This window comes from Asterias amurensis, chromosome 5 (genome assembly GCF_032118995.1).
Source record: "Asterias amurensis chromosome 5, ASM3211899v1".
NCBI lineage: Eukaryota > Metazoa > Echinodermata > Asteroidea > Forcipulatida > Asteriidae > Asterias > Asterias amurensis.
In genome coordinates this window covers 1,669,159-1,697,007 of record NC_092652.1, presented here as the reverse complement: position 1 = coordinate 1,697,007, position 27,849 = coordinate 1,669,159, and the positions used below count along the sequence as shown (strand labels likewise).

At 40.0% G+C, this 27,849-nt stretch overlaps 1 protein-coding gene and 1 long non-coding RNA gene across 3 annotated transcripts; both read right to left on the bottom strand.

Moving 5' to 3' along the window:
- Positions 1–1,104: 1,104 nt before the first annotated feature.
- Positions 1,105–19,779, bottom strand: LOC139937762 (stAR-related lipid transfer protein 3-like). 2 transcript variants are annotated; one of them, XM_071933061.1, is made up of 12 exons: positions 19,549–19,779; positions 17,304–17,573; positions 13,862–14,020; positions 13,042–13,101; positions 12,443–12,596; positions 11,647–11,766; positions 7,592–7,716; positions 6,835–6,996; positions 6,286–6,461; positions 5,553–5,657; positions 4,889–4,988; positions 1,105–4,578 (listed from the first exon to the last, which is right to left on the bottom strand). In XM_071933061.1, the coding sequence occupies exons 1-12, from the start codon at positions 19,585–19,587 to the stop codon at positions 4,360–4,362; spliced, it is 1,689 nt and encodes a 562-aa protein (XP_071789162.1). In that variant the 5' UTR covers positions 19,588–19,779; the 3' UTR covers positions 1,105–4,359. The 2 variants fall into 2 exon arrangements, with proteins under 2 accessions (XP_071789162.1, XP_071789163.1); XM_071933062.1 differs by lacking the exon at positions 19,549–19,779 and adding an exon at positions 18,118–18,338.
- Positions 19,780–24,118: 4,339 nt separating this feature from the next.
- LOC139937805 (uncharacterized) lies at positions 24,119–27,810 on the bottom strand. The gene is made up of 2 exons (XR_011786088.1): positions 27,504–27,810; positions 24,119–24,520 (listed from the first exon to the last, which is right to left on the bottom strand). It is a non-coding gene; the product is annotated as an uncharacterized lncRNA (long non-coding RNA).
- Positions 27,811–27,849: the final 39 nt, after the last annotated feature.

Sequence of the window (27,849 nt, the reverse complement as noted above, 5' to 3'; positions counted from 1 at the left end):
TGTTGTATCTATACTCTAGTCTGCCTTACGGGCTGAGGTAACCGCAATGGTGCCTGCAAATTACGGAGAGGCACCAGACGAGTATATATAGGATAATGACCAACTCATGCGGGGTCCTAAAGCTGCTACACCGAGTCTCCTGGCTATGCACCTCCTGTAGCCATAGCCCGTAACCATGGAGTTCACATCACGCCACCCCTTCCCAGCATTCACCCCTTCCCATAACGATAGATCATAACCCACGTGACTGGTGTGGGACAGCGAGGCGAAATTCAACTTCACTGGTTCATGGCGGCTTTAGTGCCAGAAATCATTAGATTAGATTGGATTTGTTTTTTCAACGTGTAAACATTAAAAGTGAATCATAACATGTTTGCAAATTGCAAATCTTGAAAACAATGTGAATTCTGATGACAATTAGTACCAAAGACACCATCAGAATGAAGTCAGAAATATGCGTACAATATCTTTTCCAAACATGATGCGTTTTGGAGGCTATACAAAATGGCAGTCAATTGCACCCTAGGCCAGGCCCAAGTTTAATTTTTAAATTACATGAAGAACTCACGGATGAATGCACTTAACATAAATGCCACATACTCTGGCTACTAAAGGTAATTACTAGGATATCAGAATATGACTCTTTACTAACCAACCGTAGGCCTAGACCATCGCCACAATAAGCTCTGCAACCAATGGAACTGCGTCCTCACCGGGACCATGCAGCCATTGTATACACACGCACCATATCAATGTTAATTTTGGTTTTTACCCGTACACCGATGTGTGTTAGCACTGTATACTCAGTACTTTCCCGATTCCTGTGAAAAAAATATCACTGGCATGTTACTCGGGTGGGATTCGAACCCACGACCCTTGCAATTCTAGAGCAGTGTCTTACCAACTAGACTACCGAGGTTGCGCGGTAGCTAGAGGCAGTTCGAATCCTATGTTTTGGCAGCGGGTACCGCAACGATTTAAGAGATGTTAAATTTGCATCGGGGATAACGAATATTATTTTTGGTTTTCTACCCTACAACAATGTTCTGTACAGACACCATCAAACTCCAACATTTATGATTGATCATTGACCAACACCAAGAATTTATTGTTCACATTTTTTACAAATTCAGCTTGTATTTCTGTGTAAGTATATCACATGTACAGGTCATATCGAATTGTTAAGCTAATACCTTGCGCACATAATGAACAAGTTTTAAACCATAGTTTCCAAACATACATTGCTATTAAACGTGGGAAGAAAACACAATAATATGCATAATGTGCGCACTTTATATTCAAATACATGTTTATTATACAAACAATACGCGAATGTCAAAGTCAATTATCTGTCCTTCCATCATCACTTACGTCACACGATATAAAAATGGATTTTTCCCGCATGATTTACTCATTTTTCAGCAAGTTTATTTAGACCCTTAACATTGCTATAAATTAAAACTTGATACACAAATGCCCTTTCGAAACTACGGCTTGGAGCTTAGGCTATAGCTCCGGCTGTTTTTAAAACCATCCCCAATGCGTGCAATTCAAAACATCTAGACGGAGCCTAAGCTGGACTCCAAGTCAAAACCATGGTTTCGTAAATGCCCAAAGATTCTTGCTATTGGTTCTCTTCAAACGAGGCCAGGGCCCAATTTCATAGAGCTGCTTAAGCAAAATATTGTGCTTAAGCAAAATAATCTTTGCTTAGTAAAAACAGATTACAAGCTAAGACTCCACTCAATTGTTATGCTAAGTAAACAACAGCTAAATACCAGTCACAAGCAATGTATGTGGCATAACATTTCTGCCAGTAACATGTGTAAAACAAGCAAGCTGTTTTCGTGTTAATGCGATTTTTTTGCTTAAGCAGCTCTATGAAATTGGCCCCAGGCCGTACCAAGGTTCAGCCGCGTTTTAGTCACTCCAAATTAAAAACATTCTGTAAAAGACTATTTCGGAAAAAAATATAAATCTTTCTAGAATAATCATGATGTTACTGAGTACCAACTTTACACAAACTACATTATAATAAATTCTGAAAAGTAATTAAAGATAAAAATGTTTTTCAACCTTTCGTTAAAATAAATGCAAACGGAATTAATACAGGTTTATTTTTTAAACTCTCATATCTTTATAATACTGTAGTAGGTTCGATGATATTTGTACATCTTTGTTACTGTTTCATTATCTTATAACAGGCAAAGGTTATTGGAATTTCTATGTAATTTTCCTTCCCAATTTTTTGACAAATTGTCAAAAGCATTTAATTCTTCCATTTTTATCAAATCAGTTGTTAGCATCAACAAAGAGCACGCACAAAAATGTCAACAGACGCAAACAAGAAACACCATTTTTGTTTCACTTAAACAAATTAATACGAAATAAGACTTCAAAACTGGTATCAATGCTTACCTTCCCGTACATAAATAAAAATTACCAAAAATAAACTCACACAAACCTTGTTGATAAATAGTGCCCAAATGTCCCGAGATGATGCTACTTCCCTTTACATCTAAACTTCATTCCGTCACAAATTTACCAAACTGTTTATCAATCAATATACAAAGTACAACATGTGATATGCAAGTTGTCTTTATACTGAACATAGATACTTAAGACATGATTCAAGATTCACAGGTTACATGGATTTGGCAGATAATAGTACTTGTATCTGAGAAGCAAGTTTGGTCACACACTATAGTCTCGCTGACCATGCTGAAAGTATTAGGTTAGAACAGAGATCTTTTAGTCTAAGTCCAATTTCATAAAGCCTGTAAGCAATCAAACCTGCTAAGCACAGGAAAATCTTGCTTAGCAAAATCAGGCAACCAGCCATCATTCAACAAAGTTAACATTTTTGCGACTGATGCCCCAATCATTTTTTGCTTAGCAAAGAAATCTTTTAATCCTACATTTTCTGCTAAACAGCTTTATGAAATTGGTCACTGATCATAGCCACAGACCTCACCATGATCATAGCCGCAGCCATAGAAACTGAATGTACATGTAGGCTCAGCCATCATTAACTAGACTATATCTGAATCAATGGCTTCCACAGTGGCTATGACTACACCACTGCATAAGCCTATTCTTCAACATCGTCTCTGCTGGTACTTTGACTAAGCAGTAGCCACAACCATCCAATGCATACAGAGCAGTCTCTCTCTAAGCAGTGGTCCACTGGCCAAATGCCACTTAAAAAGACAGTGGACTGTGGACACCTTTGGTAACTGCAAAGACCAGTCTTCTCACTTGGTGTATCTCAACATATGCATAAAATAACAAACCTGTGAAAATTTGAGCTCAATTGGTCGTCGAAGTTGTGAGATAATAATGAAAGAAAAAACACCCTTGTCACACAAAGTTTTGTGCTTTTAGATGGTTGATTTCGAGACCTCAAATTCTAAATCCGAGGTCTTGAAATCAAATTTGTTGAAAATTACTTCTTTCTCGAAAACTTTATCACTTCAGAGGGAGCCATTTCTCACAATGTTTTATACTATCAACCTCTCCCCATGGATTACTCGTTACCAAGTGACGTTTTATGCTAATATTTATTTTGAGTAATTACCAGTAGTGTCCACTGCCTTTAAAACACATGAGGACCAGTCAATTTTTTCTCCAAGTAGTCCAACTGGCTATTTCAATGTTGAAAAGCATTTGTAATATGGACTAGTGAAAAAGCTGGTGGACTAGCTAGTGAAATGACAAGCTAGCCGGATCTACTGGACAGTCGCTGAACCAATTAAGGGCAACCCCTACACAGCCTAGGGTTGTTTCTAGTTAAGTGACTCAATGTTAACAAGCTTAGAAGATAGGCTGCCTTTAGCAATGTGTATGAACTAAGTGACTTTGACCATGTCTGTTGGATGTAATCAGCACCATTGAAGAATAGGACTTTGTGGCAGAATATTTGGTCCCCCCCAGACTTCTTCTGATAGCGCCCTCTTTCGAATCATCCTACTTTAGCCGATGTTTATTTCCCTTAATGAGGACAGAATCTCCGGGGACATATTTCCCTATGACAGCCACCATAGCTACTGCCTAAGCCATCCATTCAGAAACAGCCTAGAGTATACTCACGGCCGCATCCAACTTAGTGGATATGACTACGGCTGTTGCTAAGGGTGTTGCTAAGGTCGTCTCATACTTCAATATATGTTGATGAGGTAATCAAGCCATAGCCGTATCAATAGCCGTAAATAGGACACAAATCAACGGCTCAAATGAATCCTAGACTGGTTCCTGAGATGTGTCTTTCTCCAATAGGGAAGAAGTCATCCTTGCTGCATCCTTGAACCAGACCTTGGTGTCTGAGAATCCAAGAGTCTCAAGAATTTTTTCATATTTGTCTCAAGCCGAACCAAAGCTGTCTAAAGACCCTGTCTTCTCATCATCTATATCTTCATAGCTACTTACACTCAGTTGATCTATTCTATCCTCAATGACAAGATCCGACTGGGCATCCCCTGCCCCTTGGTGGCGCTGTTGCAAATGCTTTTGCAAGTTTGTCCCAATGTCCATTAGCACATGGCAGAGGGCAGTATCTGTTATTGCTTGTGGTGTCCATACCTAAAATTTGACAAAATCCAAATCAGAAGTACATTTTAATTAATGAACATGAATAACTTGTATTAAAAACGCTGGAAAGTTTAAGTAGCTTTTCAAAATCGACTCAGAACCAAAAAGTGGTGCTGACGATCATACAGCTCGTAGATTTCCCTTCCACGTAATGATTGGAAAAAGAAACCAATATAATTTCTTGAATACAAAAGTAAACAACACTTTTCTCACAAAAAAAACCCACCTTAAATATCATAGAAGTGATCTTAAAGAAACCAACATTTTCGAGGAAGGGATGAAGAGAAAACTTAAATCTTACCTTGAAATTAAGGTCAGTATTGAGAATCCAAATGAATTTCGATTTAAACGGATCGCCATGAAGTCTCTCTACAACCCAACCGTTGGGTCCGTTGGACCCCCTGAATGAAGTACAGAGAAAAAACTCTTTTACAAACTCAATAACTTAAAACTCCACATGAAATACTTACCTATAGGTACAAATGTCTTCTCATATCTCTTGCATCCTACACAATCTACACTGGCTAACAATTAGTTCAGAATTACCATATCAACCTCCTGACATCCAAACACTTCGGGTGCGTTCGTTTAGCTTCCCTGTGTCTACCCTGCGGTGCTCATTCGGGTGACCCCCTGACAAGAGCTAACCGAATGATCACTCAACCTCTCCTGGCTTTGTCATGCACCTCGTGCCCCAAGCCCCAAGTGACCCAGTCCACAAGCAGGGAGCTTGGGGCTGAGCCCCTGGAATGACGTCAAAGCTAGTCGAAGCACCGGGGGCAGACCGGGGTCGACCCAGGAAAGCTAAACGAACGCACCCTTCATGGTTCAGCCCCTCCCAACCTTCTTTGAATGTTGAAAAACAGAATGTGTGCCCTAAAAATGCCGTGTTATTATTTTTAATATGATCCTCATACTAAGCAGTGAATGTTTGCATCCCAGTGGATGTCTTTGCCACACCTTACCTGACATATTTACTGAATGGTGGTTTACTAGGATGCTCGACTGCTATGCTACTACACACATGACCGTCCCCTCTCTGCCAATAGTTCCTAACTGACACAAAATCCCTGTCGGGGGGAGGATAAACATTAAAATAGTTAAGATAATTAATTTCAGCTCCTTGGGGAGTAGACAGCCTGTGCTGTCAAGTTATGTAGTACACTTGAGCTAACTCCAATCACAAGACCATCTCTGCCCTCACTGATACCCATTTATTCCTGGGTGATGAAAAGCCGTTTTAGTCTCAGTCATGACCAGGATTGGAACCCTGATTACTCAGTAATCAAACTTGAGTTTGATGCATTGAACCGCTCAGCCATGACAGGCCACATGCCATGCATAGCGCCTTTAAGTTGCCCTTGAGATAGATTGAGAGAAGTTTCAAATCCTACTAATAACACTTTTAAAAGCACCAATAAATCCTCCAATAAATTGCTCAAAGGCGCTGTACATAAAAAAGATTGAACACTAAAAAAGATAAGAAATTATCTAATAAGATAATGTTATTTTCTGAGGTACTTCCTGACTGTGCTTGTTATATATTAGAAGTATTTACTGGAGTGACTTATTGGTGTGTTTATTTGATGTATGCTTTTGCTGATGATATTGTGAATAAACGGAGTAGCATAACTCCACATCAAGAGAGAAATAAAAAAGGAAAAAAAAAAGGAAAAAAAAGTAACAAACTATTCTTACCTCCCAGCTACTATATTACCAGGACCACCAGTACTGACATTATATACAACATCTGTATGGTCATCAATCTGTTGTATAACCTCACTCTCAAGAATTGAAGAGTTCCACGATGGACTGCTCTCAATATTGTCCCAAAGTATTGTCACTACTTGTTCCGGGGGTACCGACAACTCCGTCTGTGAGAATGAGGTTACAAAATACAAGTTTAGATAGATTTGTTTTAGTTGGCAAATGAAATAGTACAAACAGCATAAGTATTGAAACTATACAACTTAAACAAATTAGCTATACATAAAATCAGAGTAATCAATAAAACAGACTAAGCAGTAAGTCTTTTGATAAAAAAAGTCCAGCGTTTGTTGAAGAGAAAATTGTTTATGGAACCGCTCGATTGTTTTAATCCTACATAAATAGACATACAATAAAACTAGCCTGTGAAATTTCAACTTCATAAGACATGTACACACCGGTAGAACATTCCGTACTTGGAATAACAAAGTAATTTTTTGTATGGATTACTTCCTTTTGAAATCTTGCCATTGTACTCACCTCCAACTTGTAAACCTTTCCTTTGATTCCGTCAAATCTACTACTATTAATTACAGCATTGGATTCACTTCGTCTCAGCTCTTCATGCCAACCTTCAGTCCTTGCAATTATCTTATCAAGAAACCGAAGAGATTCCTTGGCTTTCTGTAGATATTCTTGTTCCTGGAAAGTTAGAAAGTGAGAAGATCTCCTTAAATTGGATCTCAAGATGACCATATTACTTATTTATTTTATTTTATTTTATCTAAAGACATTTAAACTAAGGAATACAAGTTGAACAGGGGCTCTCAAGGTTATAGAAAAGTATAAAAACTGTCATCAAAAGATGTGTATCAACCAGATCCCTGCCAATTATACATATATAATGATATAACTATTAAAGGTAGTGGACACTATTGGTAATTACTCAAAATAATTATTAGCATAAAACCTTACTTGGTAACGAGTAATGGGGAGCTGTTGATAATATAAAACATTGTGAGAAACGGCTCCCTCTGAAGTGACGTAGTTTTCGAGAAAGAAGTAATTTTCCACTAATTTGATTTCGAGACAGATTTGTTATTTTGTGCATATGTTGAGATACACCAAGTAAGAAGACTAGTCTTTGACAATAACCAATAGTGTCCAGTGGTTTTAAAAACACCTAACAATAAAACATGGGGGGGGGGAGAAAGCAAATCCAAAACAAATCTATTGATTCTACATTTTAAGTTGTTTTGGTCGAACAAATAACAATAAATAACAACACTAATCAGACCTGGATTGAAGCAGCTAGATTAACCGATGATCCTCGTCTACTGTTAGGCAAAGATTTAAAATCTGAAGCATGAGATCGTAAACTCTCTCCATAGAGACTGCTGGTTCCACTTTCTGTGTCTGAAGCTGGGCAAAGGAGAACAAACAAATCAAGATTAAATTTTATTCCTATATAAATATAAATATAAACTAGACATGATTGCATTTGTGCACAAATGCAGAGCTGTTTCGTTAATAACAGGTTAAATTTTGTCAACTGAATTTGAAATTTATTCTTTTTTTAAAGCAGTTATGACTAATCCAGGCTATTTAAAAAAAAATTTTTTGGATTATACCATGTTCGGATAGCAATTTTTTCGTTAAAGGTGCAAAAATTGAAAAAATCATAAAATATCGTGTGATGACGTCATTATGACGTCATTTCATAATTCACGAGAACTTGCCAATACCTAACAACCTACCAAGTTTCAACATAATCGCATAATTACTTAGAGAGTTATATTAGTTCAAAATGTGCACCTTTAAGGCCGCGTCACGTGACCTCCAATGACGTCATTGATCTGAAACTTCACACATATGATGGCTGCCTGACAGTTAACGTGTGTGTAAAATTTAAAGTGATTACAAAAAACTTCACCACACACATCTTCAAAAAGTCCATTTTGACGAGTTTTCAACCTGCCGCTAGAGGGCGCCGTTGCATTTTGTGACGTCATTGGTATTTTTTTTGAACTGCCCACCCTTGCCACGCACTAACATCGTTAAAAGCAACTTCATATCTTTTTCCAATTTTGAATTAGAGGGCCACTTCCGGTTTCGACCGGAAGTAGAGGTCATGTGAGGTCACGCACACGAAACAAAATGAAGGCCTTATTTATCCCTCCCCAATCCCGCAAACAGAAACCTACGGTCTCTTGTGGCTGATTTGTTATAAATTTTCAAACATTTAAAATACAACACCTTTAAGATGACGTCACGTGACTTCTGATTATGTCATAATGACATCCTTGTTTCGCAATGATCATTGCACTAATACCTTTCATCCCTGAAAATTTCATTGCAATTGCTCTTTGGGAACATTGCAAATCAGCACTTATATGAAATTTTTCTGAAGATGACAAATAAAAAAAAAAATAATAATAATAATAATAATAACTAGACATGATTGCATTTGTGCACAAATGCAGAGCTGTTTCGTTAATAACAATTTAAATTTTGTCAACTGAATTTGAAATTTATTCTTTTTTTAAAGCAGTTATGAATAATCCAGGCTATTAAAAAAAAAAAATTTGGATTATACCATGTTCGGATAGCAATTTATTCGTTAAAGGTGCAAAAATCGAAAAAATCATAAAATATCGTGTGATGACGTCACTATGACGTCATTTCACAATTCACGAGAGCTTGCCAATATCTAACAACCTACCAAGTTTCAACATAATCGCATAATTACTTAGAGAGTTATATTAGTTCAAAAAGTGCACCTTTAAGGCCGCGTCACGTGACCCCCAATGACGTCATTGATCTGAAACTTCACACATATGATGGCTGCCTGACAGTTAACGTGTGTGTAAAATTTGAAGTGATTACAAAAAACTTCACCACACACATCTTCAAAAAGTCCATTTTGACGAGTTTTCAACCTGCCGCTAGAGGGCGCCGTTGCATTTTGTGAAGTCATTGGTATTTTTTTTGAACTGCCCACCCTTGCCACGCACTAACATCGTTAAAAGCAACTTCATATCTTTTTCCAATTTTGAATTAGAGGGCCACTTCCGGTTTCGACCGGAAGTAGAGGTCATGTGAGGTCACGCACACGAAACAAAATGAAGACCTAATTTATCCCTACCCAATCCCGCAGACAGAAACCTACGGTCTCTTGTGGCTGATTTGTTATAAATTTTCAAACATTTAAAATACAACACCTTTAAGATGACGTCACGTGACTTCTGATTATGTCATAATGACATCCTTGTTTCGCAATGATCATTGCACCAATACCTATCATCCCTGAAAATTTCATTGCAATTGCTCTTTGGGAACATTGCAAATCAGCACTTATATGAAATTTTTCTGAAGATGACAAATAAAAAAAAAAATAATAATAATAATAAAAAAAACTTTAACAAAAACAAGAGCTGTTTCGCTGCGCTTCGCTACGAAACAGCTAATAATAACTAGAGCTAAATTGCATTTGTGCACAAATGCAGAGCTGTTTCGTCAACAAAAATTTCAAATTTCTCAACTGAGTTTTAAATTTGTTGGGTATTCAAAGCAATTTTAGCCAATGTGGCATAAATAAAAAATAATTTGGATTATACCATATTCAGATAGCAATTTATGTGTTAAAGGTGCAAAAATTGAAAAAATCATAAAAAATCATGTGATGACGTCATCATGACGTCCTTTAATATTTCATAAGAACTTGTCAATATCCAACAACCTACCAAGTTTCAACATGATCGCATAATTACTTAGGGAGTTATATTAGTTCAAAAAGTGCACCTTTAAGGCCGCGTCACGTGACCCCCGATGACGTCATTGATCTGAAACTTCACACATATGATGGCTGCCTGACAGTTAACTTGTGTGTAAAATTTAAAGTGATTACAAAAAACTTCACCACAGACATCTTCAAAAAGTCCATTTTGAAGAGTTTTCATCCTGCCGCTAGAGGGCGCCGTTGCAATTTGTGACGTCATTGGTATTTTTTTTGAACTGCCCACCCTTGCCACGCACTAACATCGTTAAAAGCAACTTCATATCTTTTTCCAATTTTGAATTAGAGGGCCACTTCCGGTTTCGACCGGAAGTAGAGGTCATGTGAGGTCACGCACACGAAACAAAATGAAGACCTTATTTATTCCTCCCCAATCCCGCAAACAGAAACCTACGGTCTCTTGTGGCTGATTTGTTATAAATTTTCAAACATTTAAAATACAACACCTTTAAGATGACGTCACGTGACTTCTGATTATGTCATAATGACATCCTTGTTTCGCAATGATCATTGCACCAATACCTTTCATCCCTGAAAATTTCATTGCAATTGCTCTTTGGGAACATTGCAAATCAGCACTTATATGAAATTTTTCTGAAGATGACAAATAAAAAAAAAAAAATAATAATAATAATAAAAAAAACTTTAACAAAAACAAGAGCTGTTTCGCTGCGCTTCGCTACGAAACAGCTAATAATAAAAAAAACTTTAACAAAAACAAGAGCTGTTTCGCTGCGCTTCGCTACGAAACAGCTAACAATAAAAGTAACATTGTGATAGTTTCATTCTAAGGTTAAGTTTTTGAGATGTCACTGAAAACCCTTGTGTCCTTGAGCAAGGCACTTGGTCATAATTGCTTCTCTCCACCCAGGTGTACAAATGAGCACCAGCGAGAGCTGGGGCGTAACCTGCGATGGACTAGCCCCCAGCCGTCCGGTAGGAATAGAAATATTCTCAGTCATTTCATGCCAAGGAAACTAGACTAAACACAGGCCGATGAGCCATACTGGCTCAAGACAGAATTTACTTGACATAAAGCCATTATACACTTTCGGACCAGAAAAAAAAAAAAGTTCACAGATTTACAAATAACTTACAGGGTTTACAGAAGGTAATGGTGAAAGACTTCTCTTAAAATATTATTCCATGAAACGCTTTACTTTTTGAGAACACATTAAAACAATTATTAATTCTCGATATCGCGAATTACGGATTTATTTTAAACACATGTCATGACGTGGCAAAACGCGCGGAAACAAGGGTAGATTTTCCCATTATTTTCTCCCGACTCCGATGACCGATTGAGCCTAAATTTTCACAGGTTTGTTATTTTATATATAAGTTGTGATACACGAAGTGTGGGACTTTGGACACTACCGTTGACCGACGTTGTGCGATTGCTCGGTGACCGAAAGTGTCTGATGGCTTTAAGCCAAATGTAAATTTTGATGCAGGATGACTGGGAAGTATCATTGTTGCAGACAAAATAACCTCATTCTATGGGAGTATTTAATCTAACCATGGCCTCACTTCCAAACAGGAATATTTCAACTTACTAGGAGGAGAGTTCTGTGGTGAGTAAAACCTAACAGGGTCGCTGTTTCCTGGCATATCAATATTCTTAAGTAGAGGAGTTCTCTCTGTAATAGCATCTTGGTTCTGTTGATCGATGACAACTAAGGAAGTAAAGAGAACAAGAAGTCTGACATTTGGTATAAAGACGTTCATGAACAGTTGAAGCATGGGTGAGAAGTGTTAGATATAGGCTGAAAGCTAATGATAATGTACACAATATTGATTTGATTCAAATTTATTCAGATAAAATACAGCAAGAACATTTCAAAAATACATACACAGTAACTGGAGGTAAAAAATGAAATAAAATAAACCAAAGTAGAAAACAAGAACGACAAACCGTACATTTATTATTCAAGCGCATCTTACCAGCAGATCCCATATGTTGTGTCTACTAGCAGCACTGACTCACCAAGAATCCGTCTCTGCGACCCTTTTTCACTTTTCCGAACATGTCCACCCCAATCGATCAAACTTGCTAAGCACAGAAAAATCTTGCTTAACAGAAACTTGTTACCAGCCAAAATTGACTTCCAAAATTGCCTCAAAGCCTATGAGCATTAACAGCTTGCTTAGCACAGAAAAGTCTGACTTAACAGAACCTAGTTACCAGCCAAAATGCTGTAACTGGCTCCCAGCTCATTTTTTGCTTAGCGAAGAAATTTGCACAACAGTATTTTCCGCGTAACAGTTTTGTTAAATTGGGCCACGGCCCTAAGAAGTTGTTTTCGGTGTTATTTAAAGTCAAGGAGTTAATAAGTAGAGACTATAGTTTACCTTCTTGTAGCTTTTTTTCTCTTGGAATGACTTGGTAGTCAAAGACCCACGTCTCTGCCCACGGAAGAATGAATGACGCTATGGCAATTAGGAAATCCACAGGGTGGGCTTTGTTGTATGCTGGAACACACTTGTCCGAGTCATGCTTGTTATACTTCAGAGAAAATACAAAGTTAATTTAAATGTTTCAAATTGTTTGAATAAAGCCTGGTTAATAATGAACGTTAAAGTTAATATGAAGCGGATTATGTGACGTAAACAATTAGGTTTGTGATGTTTTTGTGATGCAAGGAAATTCGCTTTTGGTTATGCAGTTCGTGAACTTTAATTGAACAAAAGAAACTTTCATAATGCGTTCAGAAAGTGTTTTCATGGGGTTCAAACCTTAGACTTAAAGCCAGATTCATGCTTCCTGCAAATCCGATACAAATTCAAAACAAACAAACAAACAATTCAGAAGAGTTCAAATGGGCTCAACTCCTGTGAAACATTCGCAACGAAAAAAACAGCCATGGACGTACAAATTTGTATCGCATTTGCAGGAAGTTTGAACCTGGCTTTCACAATAAACTGGAGTATTCAGAAAAAAAAATACTTACCCCAAAATCATAGAGAAACACTTTTGATATCAAAAATATACAAGACAAAGATGTGGTCACCTGCAAAGAGAAATACAACAACAATTTAAAGAAAAATACACCAATATTTCAATTATTATAAAATAGTCAACAGAATTGAAAAATGCTTATAATTGAAAGTCTCCATTTGAATTAAAACACAAGACTGAGGCCCAATTTCGTAGCGCTGCTTAACGGTAAACAAATTTTCGTGCTTACTGTAGCAGAAAAACTGGCTGAGACGGTGCAAGAGTATTTCACAGGTTAGCAGAAAAATGAGGCGGCCATATTGCGCGTTCACCATGGATGTTGCATTGTGACGTCATTAGTTTTCTGGCAGTAAGCACCGGAAGGTTAGCATGCCTTTCCGTGTACTTACGGTTAGCAGCGCTATGAAATGGAAATCGCACAGTAAGCACAAAATCGGCCGTTAAGTAGCTCTAACTGGGCCCAGGCATGTGTTTACTGGCCCAGGCATGTGTTTACTGGCCCAGGCATGTATTTACTGGCCTTATGCTTAAATCACTGGCCTTGGGTCTGTGGTCCGTTGTTAATTTGAGACCCTGGTGAATTAAAACAAATATTCTCCACACCATGCAAAGCTTCAAACACCATTTTCAACACTCCCTCCCAAGAGACATTATACATGGTTGTACCCACAAGTTTACTATTTAGTATTTACGGTTACTTCTTAATTATTCTACACTTAGTAATATTAAGAGAACTTACAGCTACTGCAAACCAGTGCTTGCTACGGCAGAGTGCATATGCAAAGAGGAGAATGAATATTAAGAGAACTTACAGCTACTGCAAACCAGTGCTTGCTACGGCAGAGTGCATATGCAAAGAGGAGAATGAACGTTCGAACAGCAGCAGCAATCACAAAATCAAAAAGCGATGATTGGATTGAATACTCTGTCACTTGACACGTAAGACTGTGTCTAACGCTTACGTCAATTAGCTGCAAAAAATAAGCACAATTCAACACCATTAAAGTTAATAACATTTAAAATGTAATAATTAATAATTCTTAGCGCACTTCACAATAATGTCTCAATGCCCTATATTATTGTTATATTATTATTATTATTATTATTATTATTATTATTATTATTATTATTATTGGTTTATTAACCAATTCAAACATCGCAGCCCGAGGGCTGAATTGAGTTTAAAAGATACACAACAGGAATATACATTATAAAAACATAAGTGTCCAAGTCGTAGTTATTTGGCCCATAACCGTTACATTACTTTATTCACTTACCAGAGTTCTGTGAAAAAAATCACAGGCATATTACTCGGGTAGAATTCGGGTGCAATTCTAGAGCAGTGTCATACCAACTAGACCACCGAGATTGCCCGGTGGCTAGATGCAATTACTTTACCCAGCTCCCTGTGGATTATACAGGCCTGCCATGGTGCTCCAATGGCCTTTTCATACACAATTCTAACCTCTACCCTCGTAGGTACCAATATACCCTGGTTAAAGAGAAGCAATTATAGTCAAGCATCTTGCTCAAGGACACAAGTGTCACCCCGGGATTCGAACCCACACCTAGATAAATTAACCACCAGAACTTAAATTCGAGGCTCTAACCTACTCGGCCATGGCAATCAACAAAAGTCTCTGACATCTGTGTTTCAACCCCAGGAGTAGATGGCAACATGCCCATGCTGGCAACGTGCCCCTGGTGGCAACGTGCCCCTGGTGGCAACGTGCCCCTGGTGGCAACGTGCCCCTGGTGGCAACGTGCCCCTGGTGGCAACGTGCCCCTGGTGGCAACGTGCCCCTGGTGGCAACGTGCCCCTGGTGGCAACGTGCCCCTGGTGGCAACGTATCCCTGGTGGCAACGTGCCCCTGGTGGCAACGTGCCCCTGGTGGCAACGTGCCCCTGGTGGCAAAGTGCCCCTGGTGGCAAAGTGCCCCTGGTGGCAAAGTGCCCCTGGTGGCAACGTGCCCCTGGTGGCAACGTGCCCCTGGTGGCAACGTGCCCCTGGTAGCAAAGTGCCCCTGGTGGCAACGTGCCCCTGGTGGCAACGTGCCCCTGGTGGCAACGTATCCCTGGTGGCAACGTGCCCCTGGTGGCAACGTGCCCCTGGTGGCAACGTGCCCCTGGTGGCAACGTGCCCCTGGTAGCAACGTGCCCCTGGTGGCAACGTGCCCCTGGTGGCAACGTATCCCTGGTGGCAACGTATCCCTGGTGGCAACGTGCCCCTGGTGGCAACGTGCCCCTGGTAGCAAAGTGCCCCTGGTGGCAAAGTGCCCCTGGTGGCAACGTGCCCCTGGTAGCAAAGTGCCCCTGGTGGCAACGTGCCCCTGGTGGCAACGTGCCCCTGGTGGCAACGTGCCCCTGGTGGCAACGTGCCCCTGGTGGCAACGTGCCCCTGGTGGCAACGTGCCCCTGGTGGCAACGTGCCCCTGGTGGCAACGTGCCCCTGGTGGCAAAGTGCCCCTGGTGGCAAAGTGCCCCTGGTGGCAACGTGCCCCTGGTGGCAACGTGCCCCTGGTGGCAACGTGCCCCTGGTAGCAAAGTGCCCCTGGTGGCAACGTGCCCCTGGTGGCAACGTGCCCCTGGTGGCAACGTATCCCTGGTGGCAACGTGCCCCTGGTGGCAACGTGCCCCTGGTGGCAACGTGCCCCTGGTGGCAACGTGCCCCTGGTAGCAAAGTGCCCCTGGTGGCAACGTGCCCCTGGTGGCAACGTATCCCTGGTGGCAACGTATCCCTGGTGGCAACGTGCCCCTGGTGGCAACGTGCCCCTGGTAGCAAAGTGCCCCTGGTGGCAAAGTGCCCCTGGTGGCAACGTGCCCCTGGTGGCAACGTGCCCCTGGTGGCAACGTGCCCCTGGTAGCAAAGTGCCCCTGGTGGCAACGTGCCCCTGGTGGCAACGTGCCCCTGGTGGCAATGTGCCCCTGGTGGCAACGTGCCCCTGGTGGCAACGTGCCCCTGGTGGCAACGTGCCCCTGGTGGCAACGTGCCCCTGGTGGCAACGTGCCCCTGGTGGCAACGTGCCCCTGGTGGCAACGTGCCCCTGGTGGCAATGTGCCCCTGGTGGCAACGTGCCCCTGGTGGCAAAGTGCCCCTGGTGGCAACGTGCCCCTGGTGGCAACGTGCCCCTGGTGGCAACAAGCCCCTGGTGGCAATGTGCCCCTGGTGGCAACATGCCCCTGGTAGCAAAGTGCCCCTGGTGGCAACGTGCCCCTGGTGGCAACGTGCCCCTGGTGGCAACGTGCCCCTGGTGGCAACGTGCCCCTGGTGGCAACGTGCCCCTGGTGGCAACGTGCCCCTGGTGGCAACGTGCCCCTGGTGGCAACGTGCCCCTGGTGGCAACATGCCCCTGGTGGCAAAGTGCCCCTGGTGGCAACGTGCCCCTGGTGGCAACGTGCCCCTGGTGGCAACGTGCCCCTGGTGGCAACGTGCCCCTGGTGGCAACGTGCCCCTGGTGGCAACATGCCCCTGGTAGCAAAGTGCCCCCGGTGGCAATGTGCCCCCGGTGGCAACGTGCCCCTGGTGGCAACGTGCCCCTGGTGGCAACGTGCCCCTGGTGGCAACGTGCCCATGGTGGCAACGTGCCCCTGGTGGCAACGTATCCCTGGTGGCAACGTGCCCCTGGTGGCAACGTATCCCTGGTGGCAACGTGCCCCTGGTGGCAACGTGCCCCTGGTGGCAACGTGCCCCTGGTGGCAACGTGCCCATGGTGGCAACGTGCCCATGGTGGCAACGTGCCCCTGGTGGCAACGTATCCCTGGTGGCAACGTGCCCCTGGTGGCAAAGTGCCCCTGGTGGCAACGTGCCCCTGGTGGCAACGTATCCCTGGTGGCATGGCAACGTGCCCCTGGTGGCAACGTGCTTCTGGTGGCAACGTATCCCTGGTGGCAACGTGCCCTGGTGGCATGGCAACGTGCCACTGGTGGCAACGTGCCCCTGGTGGCAACGTGCCCCTGGTAGCAGTTGATTTGGGTCGATAGATGGATTGCACTATTATCAACCGCCATATTTGATGAAATGTGCACGAATGCAAGGCTATCATTGGCTGGCTAAAATGCACTTTTGTAAATATTAACAATATTGTTAATACATCCAATATGGCGGTTGATGACGCTCAGTGCAATCCATCTATAGCCCAAATCAGTTAAGTGTAGCTGTCACCTTAAAGTGGCCTTATGATGTTAGCGATCTCTCGATCAAAAATAAAAATATATATAAATTTTACAAGATTTTATCAGTACAATAAAACTTACATTAATATAGATGAACCATAAGACAGAGTGCAGTAGGAAGTCAAATACAATCAGAAGGCAAAACATCCGGCGAACTGTTGAGAACCGAAGCTCTCTTACCATCTCCTGCGATCGTAAAGGGTTCGGATCATTGTGTCCATTAACACTCGGTGAGCTATGATTAGTTAGTCTGTTTTCATGATTAGCATCTAATGATTGGCTGTAGATGGTGTAAGCTGCTCGCTGGGCTTGTTCATCCCGAAACGATGGCTGGAAACCATTCACTGCGTCCTTGAAGTTAACAGAAATAGACAGAAAATTGTTAGCCTTAGTTTAGTGTCAAATTATTTTTACATTTCTTCCTTTGAGTGCAGGCTACATGATTGAAGATAAATGCACTGCCCTTCTGTCTGTCATGTGCATTGATAGTTTTTATAACAACACACGGGACCTACAGCTTTACATTCAATATGAAGGACAAAGCAAGAATGGTAAAGTGTCTTGCTTAATTAAGGACAAGAAGACCGGGGCTCAAACCCACATTCTGCTGGTAATCATCACAGCATGTGTTTGATGCTCTTAACCACTTGGTCAAAGACTAGCCACAGGTTCTCTGATGCAAGCCCTTAATTCTTTAAAACTAAACCAATGAAATCATCATTGGTGGAAGGAGAACAAGATTGCAAAACACACCAAAAACTGTTTATAATAGTGGGCCTAGAATGTTGGTTCTATTACAGGTACAAGACTTGCACTGATGCACCATAGTTTCACCATGGGTTTCATTCACCAAGCGCACTCCCTACATAAACCATTTACATTCCCATAACACTACCTCTGCATGTACATGTACCACCAGGCATACTACTTCCTTATTAAGATGTTTCCTTCACTAGATCCATGGAGGAATGCTAGATCTAAGCCTCAAACCACTACACTCAGTAGATGCCCATAGAATAATGGAATAAGCATTCTCCAATAGGCATGGAATAACCATGGAGGTAGAATTATACTATGGAATAACCAAGCAGAGCTTCACAAGAACTAAACAATGAAGCCTTTCCTTACAGAGTTTTAAACCTATAGTTCAAAATACCACAAATTCCACAATGATCTCCCCACCTCAATAGTGTTAATGACAATACATGCATTGTAATGAAGGGGTAGTGGACTCCCTCACTTATCATCTGGTCATTCAACTGTGACTTTCTCCACAGCAACAATAGAAAATGCATGCATTACAACCAAAGCTATAGTATGGGAACAAGTTGTTATGGGGTATACAAAATAATAACAATTAATTAGCAAGTGGATGATTGTGTGTAATAATAGGTTCTTGCTGGGATGTGACTGAAATACTGAGGTAGAAATATAAACTTGGGCCCTGTCAGACCTTTGACTCCCTTTTAAAATATGTTTAAATCTGCACTCACAGGAGTCAAAAAGAAAAAAAAGGAGTGCACCATCCCATGGATTCATTTTCCTAGAATTATAATATAGATGAAGGATTAATTTGGTGGTAGATATAAAAGAGGAAAAATAATGTACCAAATAATTGAATTATTATTTTTTACTCACTTAAAACAGTATGAGGGGCACAACAAACAATAACATCAAATTTATTATCTAAAGAATTTGAACATTCAAATTATTTTAAATACCTAGGTCATTTGTTTATGTTAATGATATAATATTTATTTACTAATATTCTTTTTTTAATTGTTTATTTATTTATGAAATTAACATGCAAATATCTGGCCTCGCTATGTAATTATATGTTGATGTACATGTATGATTGGCCAATAAATGTCCATGATCCAAATACTCAATTGATGAATAAATTTATTTTGTTTTTGTTACAGAAAAATTAATAGACACATCAACGTTTTCTTCCACCCTTTATATAGAGAGGGGAGGAAAATACAGAAGTCCAAATGCAGTGCAAGGGCAAGGTCGGGGGAGGGGGGATAAGAACAAACAGAAACAAACAACTAAACTTCACTTGCAACAACACAAACAAACAATATACAGTCAAAGCAAACGCAGTTCAGGTTATAAATACTAAATATTAAATTGACATGATATGAAAAATGGAAACAAAGTAAAGTCAGGTACTAAACACAATTGTCAATTGAAATAGTATTATCGATTATTATTATAAAAAAATAAAATAACGAATTGAAATGAATATGATACTTATTTTGCTTATTAAATTATTATTAATATTATTACAAAAAAAACGAAAAACTGAAATATGTTCACTTACAGCCATTTGTGTATCCGGGTTGTTCACTGACAATGACATGACAGAGTTGTTTTAAAAACTCACGATCTGCTGGACTTTCAACTTTTAAACAATAGATTGAATTCAGTTCCCCATCGCTCGGTGTTTTTGTAGTTATTGTGTAAAAAAATATAGATCACATGAGCCTCACGCCCTCAACGTCAGAAACCAGTCTGTAGATAATTTTTAGACTGATTCATTTTTTTCTGTTGAGTACACTTCATACACAAACAATTCAGGAAGCCAGACATCAGCAACGATTTCAGCTATACCCTGCAAGATATGTTAACAAAAATTTTACCACACAGGCGAAGTAGGATTCTACACTACTCATTGACCTCTGTGCTTTCTGCTCTACTCCATATAGTACTGTACAAAACCAATGATTGCTAAAACCAACGGAGGGCTAGATAGGGCGCCCTCTGCCTTTTTAATCATGGATCATTATAATGTGTTTGCAGAATAGCATGAGTTTTTATGACGAAAGTGTCAGTGAATGCTACTCAATGCTAAAGCATAGGGACAGAATCCTACACAATGTTAAAGCAATAGGACCACAATCTACACAGTGCTAAAGCATAGGGGAAGAATCCTACACAATGCTGAAACATAGAGGAAGAATCCTACACAGTGCTGAAGCATAGGGCCGTAATCCTACACAGTGCTAAAGCATAGGGCCAGAATCCTACTCAATGCTAAAGCATAGGGACAGAATCCTACACAGCGCTAAAGCATAGGGACAGAATCCTACACAGTGCTAAAGCATAGGGACAGAATCCTACTCAATGCTGAAGCATAGGGCCAGAATCCTACTCAATGCTAAAGCATAGGGCCAGAATCCTACACAGTGCTAAAGCATAGGGCCAGAATCCTACACAGTGCTAAAGCATAGGGCCAGAATCCTACACAGTGCTAAAGCATAGGGCCAGAATCCTACTCAATGCTAAAGCATAGGGACAGAATCCAACACAGTGCTAAAGCATAGGGACAGAATCCTACTCAATGCTGAAGCATAGGGCCAGAATCCTACTCAATGCTAAAGCATAGGGCCAGAATCCTACACAGTGCTAAAGCATAGGGCCAGAATCCTACACAGTGCTAAAGCATAGGGCCAGAATCCTACACAGTGCTAAAGCATAGGGCCAGAATCCTACTCAATGCTAAAGCATAGGGACAGAATCCAACACAGTGCTAAAGCATAGGGACAGAATCCTACTCAATGCTGAAGCATAGGGCCAGAATCCTACTCAATGCTAAAGCATAGGGCCAGAATCATACACAGTGCTAAAGCATAGGGCCAGAATCCTACACAGTGCTAAAGCATAGGGCCAGAATCCTACTCAATGCTAAAGCATAGGGACAGAATCCTACACAGCGCTAAAGCATAGGGACAGAATCCTACACAGTGCTAAAGCATAGGGACAGAATCCTACTCAATGCTGAAGCATAGGGCCAGAATCCTACTCAATGCTAAAGCATAGGGCCAGAATCCTACACAGTGCTAAAGCATAGGGCCAGAATCCTACACAGTGCTAAAGCATAGGGCCAGAATCCTACACAGTGCTAAAGCATAGGGCCAGAATCCTACTCAATGCTAAAGCATAGGGACAGAATCCAACACAGTGCTAAAGCATAGGGACAGAATCCTACTCAATGCTGAAGCATAGGGCCAGAATCCTACTCAATGCTAAAGCATAGGGCCAGAATCCTACACAGTGCTAAAGCATAGGGCCAGAATCCTACACAGTGCTAAAGCATAGGGCCAGAATCCTACACAGTGCTAAAGCATAGGGCCAGAATCCTACTCAATGCTAAAGCATAGGGACAGAATCCAACACAGTGCTAAAGCATAGGGACAGAATCCTACTCAATGCTGAAGCATAGGGCCAGAATCCTACTCAATGCTAAAGCATAGGGCCAGAATCATACACAGTGCTAAAGCATAGGGCCAGAATCCTACACAGTGCTAAAGCATAGGGCCAGAATCCTACACAGTGCTAAAGCATAGGGCCAGAATCCTACTCAATGCTAAAGCATAGGGCCAGAATCCTACTCAATGCTAAAGCATAGGGCCAGAATCCTACTCAATGCTAAAGCATAGGGACAGATCCTACTCAGTGCTAAAGCATAGGGACAGAATCCTACACAGTGCTAAAGCATAGGGCCAGAATCCTACTCAATGCTAAAGCATAGGGCCAGAATCCTACACAGTGCTAAAGCATAGGGCCAGAATCCTACTCAATGCTAAAGCATAGGGACAGAATCCTACACAGTGCTAAAGCATAGGGCCAGAATCCTACTCAGTGCTAAAGCATAGGGCCAGAATCCTACACAGTGCTAAAGCATAGGGCCAGAATCCTACACAGTGCTAAAGCATAGGGCCAGAATCCTACTCAGTGCTAAAGCATAGGGCCAGAATCCTACTCAATGCTAAAGCATAGGGCCAGAATCCTACTCAATGCTAAAGCATAGGGACAGAATCCTACTCAATGCTAAAGCATAGGGCCAGAATCCTACTCAATGCTAAAGCATAGGGACAGAATCCTACACAGTGCTAAAGCATAGGGCCAGAATAAAGCATTAAAGAGGAAGAACCTTAATCAATGCAATGCAAATTAAAGTTGACAAAATTAATTCAATTTAATATAAAACAGGTTTATTAAAAAAATCCATCGCAATTACACAACTGAGTTCCACATATTAATGTCAAATAATCACATAAACAAATATAAAGGTCGCGTTTAACCATAGAGCTATACATACTGAATAATAATAATAATAATAATAATAATAATAATAATAATAATAATAATAATAATAATCTACATTTACATGTATATAGCGCTACTTGCTCTGTGTTTTGAAGCCACCCTGGGCACAGACATGTTTAATGTGTTGCATGACTATGACAAGATTTTAATTCACATTGACTTTTTTTTTTTAATTCGGCGTGTGCCCTTTCGTACGCAACTGCCCATTAGCGTCTGTCTGCGCTACAAAAACTTAAAATAGTATACATGCCTTTTAAACATGACGCAAATGACGCTCGCAGTTTGGATGTCATCAGCAGATTGTGCGTTTACATTCGCTGCACCTTTTGGTTCGATGACACATAGAAAATAACAAATGCACTATCATGCAAATAGCCGTACAATTGCCGTACAAAATATCAAGCTTTTTTGTATTCGTTTGTACATGAACATTTGATGCGCCGACACGGCTTCAAAACTTTAATGCGTGTATAATGGGGTGTTAGCGCTCTAGTCACATCAATATATATAGCTACAGTATATGCATTTAACAGAAATCTGTCATAATAATAGAAAGTGCTTCCAACTTTAAAATTGTTTTGAACTTAAACCTTTTTCTTGTGAGAAAATTGTCTGACCAAGGTCCTATTATGGGTGAGCATTCATTGCTCACTCAAAGTTATGTATCCCAAAAACCGTTTTTGTGTGAAAATGTGTTGAACATTTAAACAACAATATTTCAAAACTCAAATTTTAAACGGTCAAAGTGTCTGTAATTGTATTTTTGTAATGTTTTTTAACAAAAGGGCATTTATGATTCGGAATAAAAAAGTAGTGACTCGTTGATAAATGTCCGTTTAAACCTTGCAGGGTCATTGCCATGCGCTCAAGCCGATCACACGTTACAACCTGTCGCTACCCTTTTATTCCCATATTAAAGGCACTGAACACTATTGGTAATTAACTTGGTAACAGGTAAAGGTGAGCTGTTGATAGTATATAACATTGTGAGAAATGGCTCCCTCTGAAATAACGTAGTTTGTGAGAAGAACAAAAATTTCTCACTCAAATATTTGATTGAATTCAAGCTAGAATTTTGCATCTGAAAGCACATAACTTGAGCAACAAGGGTGTTTTATCCTCCATTATACTCTCGCAACTTCAACGACCGAATGAATCAAATTTTCACAGGTTTGTTTTGTGTGCATTATGTTGACATACACCAAGTGAGAAGACTGGTTACCAAAGGTGTCCAGTGCCTTTAAAAGTTACATTGAATGTTTTTGCATGCTTTATTATTATTATTTTCAACCATGACATTTGGTCATTGATATCAACATCCAAATAATATAAAAATGGTCTAGTAGTAGCTAGGAAACTGTTTCATGTAACATACATTATAGTATAATGGACTATCATTATTTAAAGGCAGTGGAGACTATTGGTAATTGTCAAAGACTAGCCTTCACAGTTGGTGTATCTCAACATATGCATAAAATAACAAACCTTTTTTTCTCAAAAACTAAGGCACATCAGAGGAAGCCGTTTCTCACCTTGTTTTATACTATCAACCTCTCCCCATTACTCAAGAAAGGTTTTATGCTAATCATTATTTTGAGTAATTATCCAATAGTGTCCACTGCCTTTAAATAATAATAATAGTAATAATAAGACTTAAAATGCGCACATATCCACCCTGCTGGGTGTTCAAGGCGCATAATATGATTGAGTTTTTTAAACGCGTTTTACACAAGTACAAAATAAACATTTTTTAACATTAACTGCAACTTGAACATACTGTATTTTGTAGTATTCATGTCAAAAGTAACATTTTGACATGGGTATGTGATTTTTGTATACTTTTGTTGTTTTCCCCAAATATGAAATGAGGTTTCTGTCCCACAATATTTAAAATCTGTAGAGACTATGCAGTGTGCATGAGAACTTTTACTGATAACTGGTCTGATACTCTTGTGTACCACCAGGGGGACTGTAGCCTTCATTGCTTCATAGATCCGCATTCAAAATGACTGGAAGGTTTGACCAGCCTGCAAATATCCCCTTCCAGGCGCTTCGAATCACGGCTCTACCAAACTAGTGTCTAAGCCACGAAGGCCTTGACAAAAGGCTAGTGGGGCGGAGGATTAGTTGCATTATTTCATGGTAGTCCAGTACTGCTTGAAGGTTGATTTCTACATTTATACCTGCAGTTGGATATAATAAAGGAAAAAAATGGGTGAATGAATGAATGAGTGGATAGATAGACGGATGAGTGCATGTAACTCAGAAATAAAATATCAAAATTGTTGTTATTTATTAATTTAAATATTTATTTGCTTATCTAATTTCTGGTTTATTTATTATTTGTTTATTAATTGATCGGTTGTTTTGATTGCTTTATTCATATTTAATCATCCTTTTGTTGATGTAAAGGTATGTATGTTGGAAAAGGAGTTAGTTTGATTAACTTTTCGTTGCTTGCGTTGTTATTTTATCAATTTGTCTGTTTATTTATTGACCTATTTTTTTGTTTATCCATCCATATTTTGATTTATTTGTTGCTGTATTTCTTGTTACATGTACCTTTCCAACTATTTATTCATTTACTTATTGTTACTTTTTGTTTACATTGTTTTGATTAACAATTTGGTTATTTATTTATTTATTTGCTTGTCTAATTTCTGGTGTTTGTTTTTGGTTTTGTTGTTTCAAGTTGTGCTTTGTGTATACAGATTATTTATATTTACTTTTAATTGTTTTTATTTTTCCAAAGAGAGTATATAATATAGTGAGTTTGCCTCCCTATGTGAGTGGATTAACAGGTGTTCGAGCTACAGAGTGTTTAATTATACTTTTGTTGATCCTGCCCCTGATTTCACGAAGCGCTGCGACGCGTCGCAAGTGCAAGTTGCGACCGGTTACACGTCGTAAGTTGCGCTGCGTATGAAATCCATTTCATCAAAGTTATGGTGCATTGGATACATCGTAAGTTCCTTGACAACGGGGAAGAACACGTTGTAAGTTACGACTACCCATAGGGTCGTCGTAAGAATGCTATGTTTCATTTGTTTACGCACAAAATGCATGAAAGGACATAACAATTACCACATGTAACTTCCGTGAACCAATCGGGAAGACACTAGACAACAAATGGAAATTTACCTTCCCCCCCCCAAAAAAAAAAGGACGGGTAAAAGAAAACAAACACAGGCATAACAAAGTACACACAAACTTAAACAACTCAACCAATTAATAAGTATAAACCAACCAAAACAACCCAAACCTAAACGCTGGTCCGAAATGGTTGAGTGTCTGCCATCTTGAATTAGGCAGTTTCATCAAGTTGATTTCACGTGTACCAAAACACACACACACACAGCCCCGAAAAAAAAGAACGAAATGTATTAAATCATAACTCACATTTTGTACAACTCACAACTATGAGACTTGACAGCAGGCAGGAGCATTCTCTCCTCGTGCTTACATTTCAAAAAGTTTTGAAATCAGATAAATAGTTTTGGAGATATTGTAAAAAATAGAGAGCAACGACAGAAACCGGATTCTTGGCCTCGCGTGTAGCGCCCATTCATTTGTGCATGACGCCACCTTTGAACCCCGTGGACAACGGATTTCGGAAATCTTCGGAAAGAGCCGAAGAAGCCCGAAGATGGTTTTTTACGATGAGGGAGCATATGTTTACACAAAATGAGATAACGATTACATCATCGTGTAGCCAATAAAACTCCGCACATGGTACATCTAGTCGCATAGCTTTTACCATGAAAACCTATTTTTGTCGGCGTTTTCCGTTTTTTTAATCAAGATTTCTTCCTGAGATAATTATCAAAATTGAATGCAACTTTGTCAGTGCTAATTCCCATACTTTTAAGATTAACTTGTGAAAATTTGGTGTAATTTGATTTTGTATATTCTTCTCCCTCCGAGAGGTTTTGTTCAACCATTTCTTGCAAAGTTGTCCTAAATACGCACGTGTACATGTACATCGCACAGTCTGCAAACCTCCCCATTGGTAGAGGGAGCTTGTCATATAGTGCGCCCTCTTTTGCCATAGGCTGTGTGTTAAACTTGGCCGTGGCCGATATGAAGAAAAACATAACAAATTGAACTTGAACACAGGTACGTTTTTTGGACGATCCACGCTCATTAAAAACCTTATATCTCTGCAACCAAACAATAGATTTCAAAATATTAAATTGATTTTTACTCCATATAATACACCTTAACAGACCACATCTTGTCAGAGAAAAAAATCACCTGCATTTAATTTCACTGAAACTGCCTACTTGAATGAACTATAATACACGACTGTTTCATGACCAAGCTGTAAATAACATAAAACAGCCGCATAACTTTAGCAGTTCATCCTCGTCCAAAAGGTTGTTTTTATTAAGAATGGAAATAGTTTGTATTGCGACTCGTCGCGCTTACGACGTGTTTGGTGAAATGGATTGTGGAACTCGTCGCAGCCGCGACGTGTCTTAGGTCTGCGACGCTTCGCAAACCCTGCGATGCGTCGCTACTTGCGATGAGTTTCGTGAAATCGGGGGGCTGGCCATCACATTAGGGTTGTTTTGTAATTTCCTGTGCCGTACTGTTTGTCTTGCTTTGTATTTACTTTTGTTTTTATATTATTTATTTTACATACTGTCTGTTTGTATATTGTTATTGTTTAATGGCCAAATAAAGAATAAGAATAAGAATAAGGGATGACCTAGCCCAATAAATCGGTACAATCCACTGGGTTGGGCCATGTTTATGGCATGTATGACAGTATATTGATTGATATTTTATTATCATTATTATTATATTTTCGCACTTCCCACCTGTTCTTCTCAGAACATCTGGATCCTTTCCTTAATCCCTTTCCCCCTCTCTTTTTCTATAAATGGATATGTATTTGTTTGTACTTGTTTTATGCCTCTGAAGAAGGTCCGGATTGGATCGAAAGCTAAGGCCAACTAGCCTATTCATTATTATATGGGGCTAGGATACTATTGTAGGATGAACCATGGAGGTAGAATTATACCTCCATGGATGAACATGACATGTTATTTGATAATGGAAGTCTTAATTAATTAAGTATCTGATATAAAATAATTGATGTTGATCATTTAAAAATTTGAGAGTGACCAGTTAAGACCACCGTGCACAAAATCAACTTCTTACCGAGAAAAGATGTCCATCAATGTTTCGGATCGGCATCATAAATCACCAAATCCGCGTCAAAACTAGCTGTGGACGACGCTTGCGACGACGGCGGACGAGAGGGACAAGAGCATGCAGTGTACAATGTACATGTAATGTACAAATGTACATGTAATGTACATTATGTATGTGTGTATGTGTATGGTATGGTGTATGCTGGTACTCAGTTATTTTTGCATTGGTTTAACACAGCGATGTGAAGAGTACCAGTTATATAGTGAGTAGAGTAGAGTAGAATCCTACTCGTACACGTACCATAGGAAATCTGTTCACATATCTTGCACCAATTGATTTCAGCGAGTTTCAG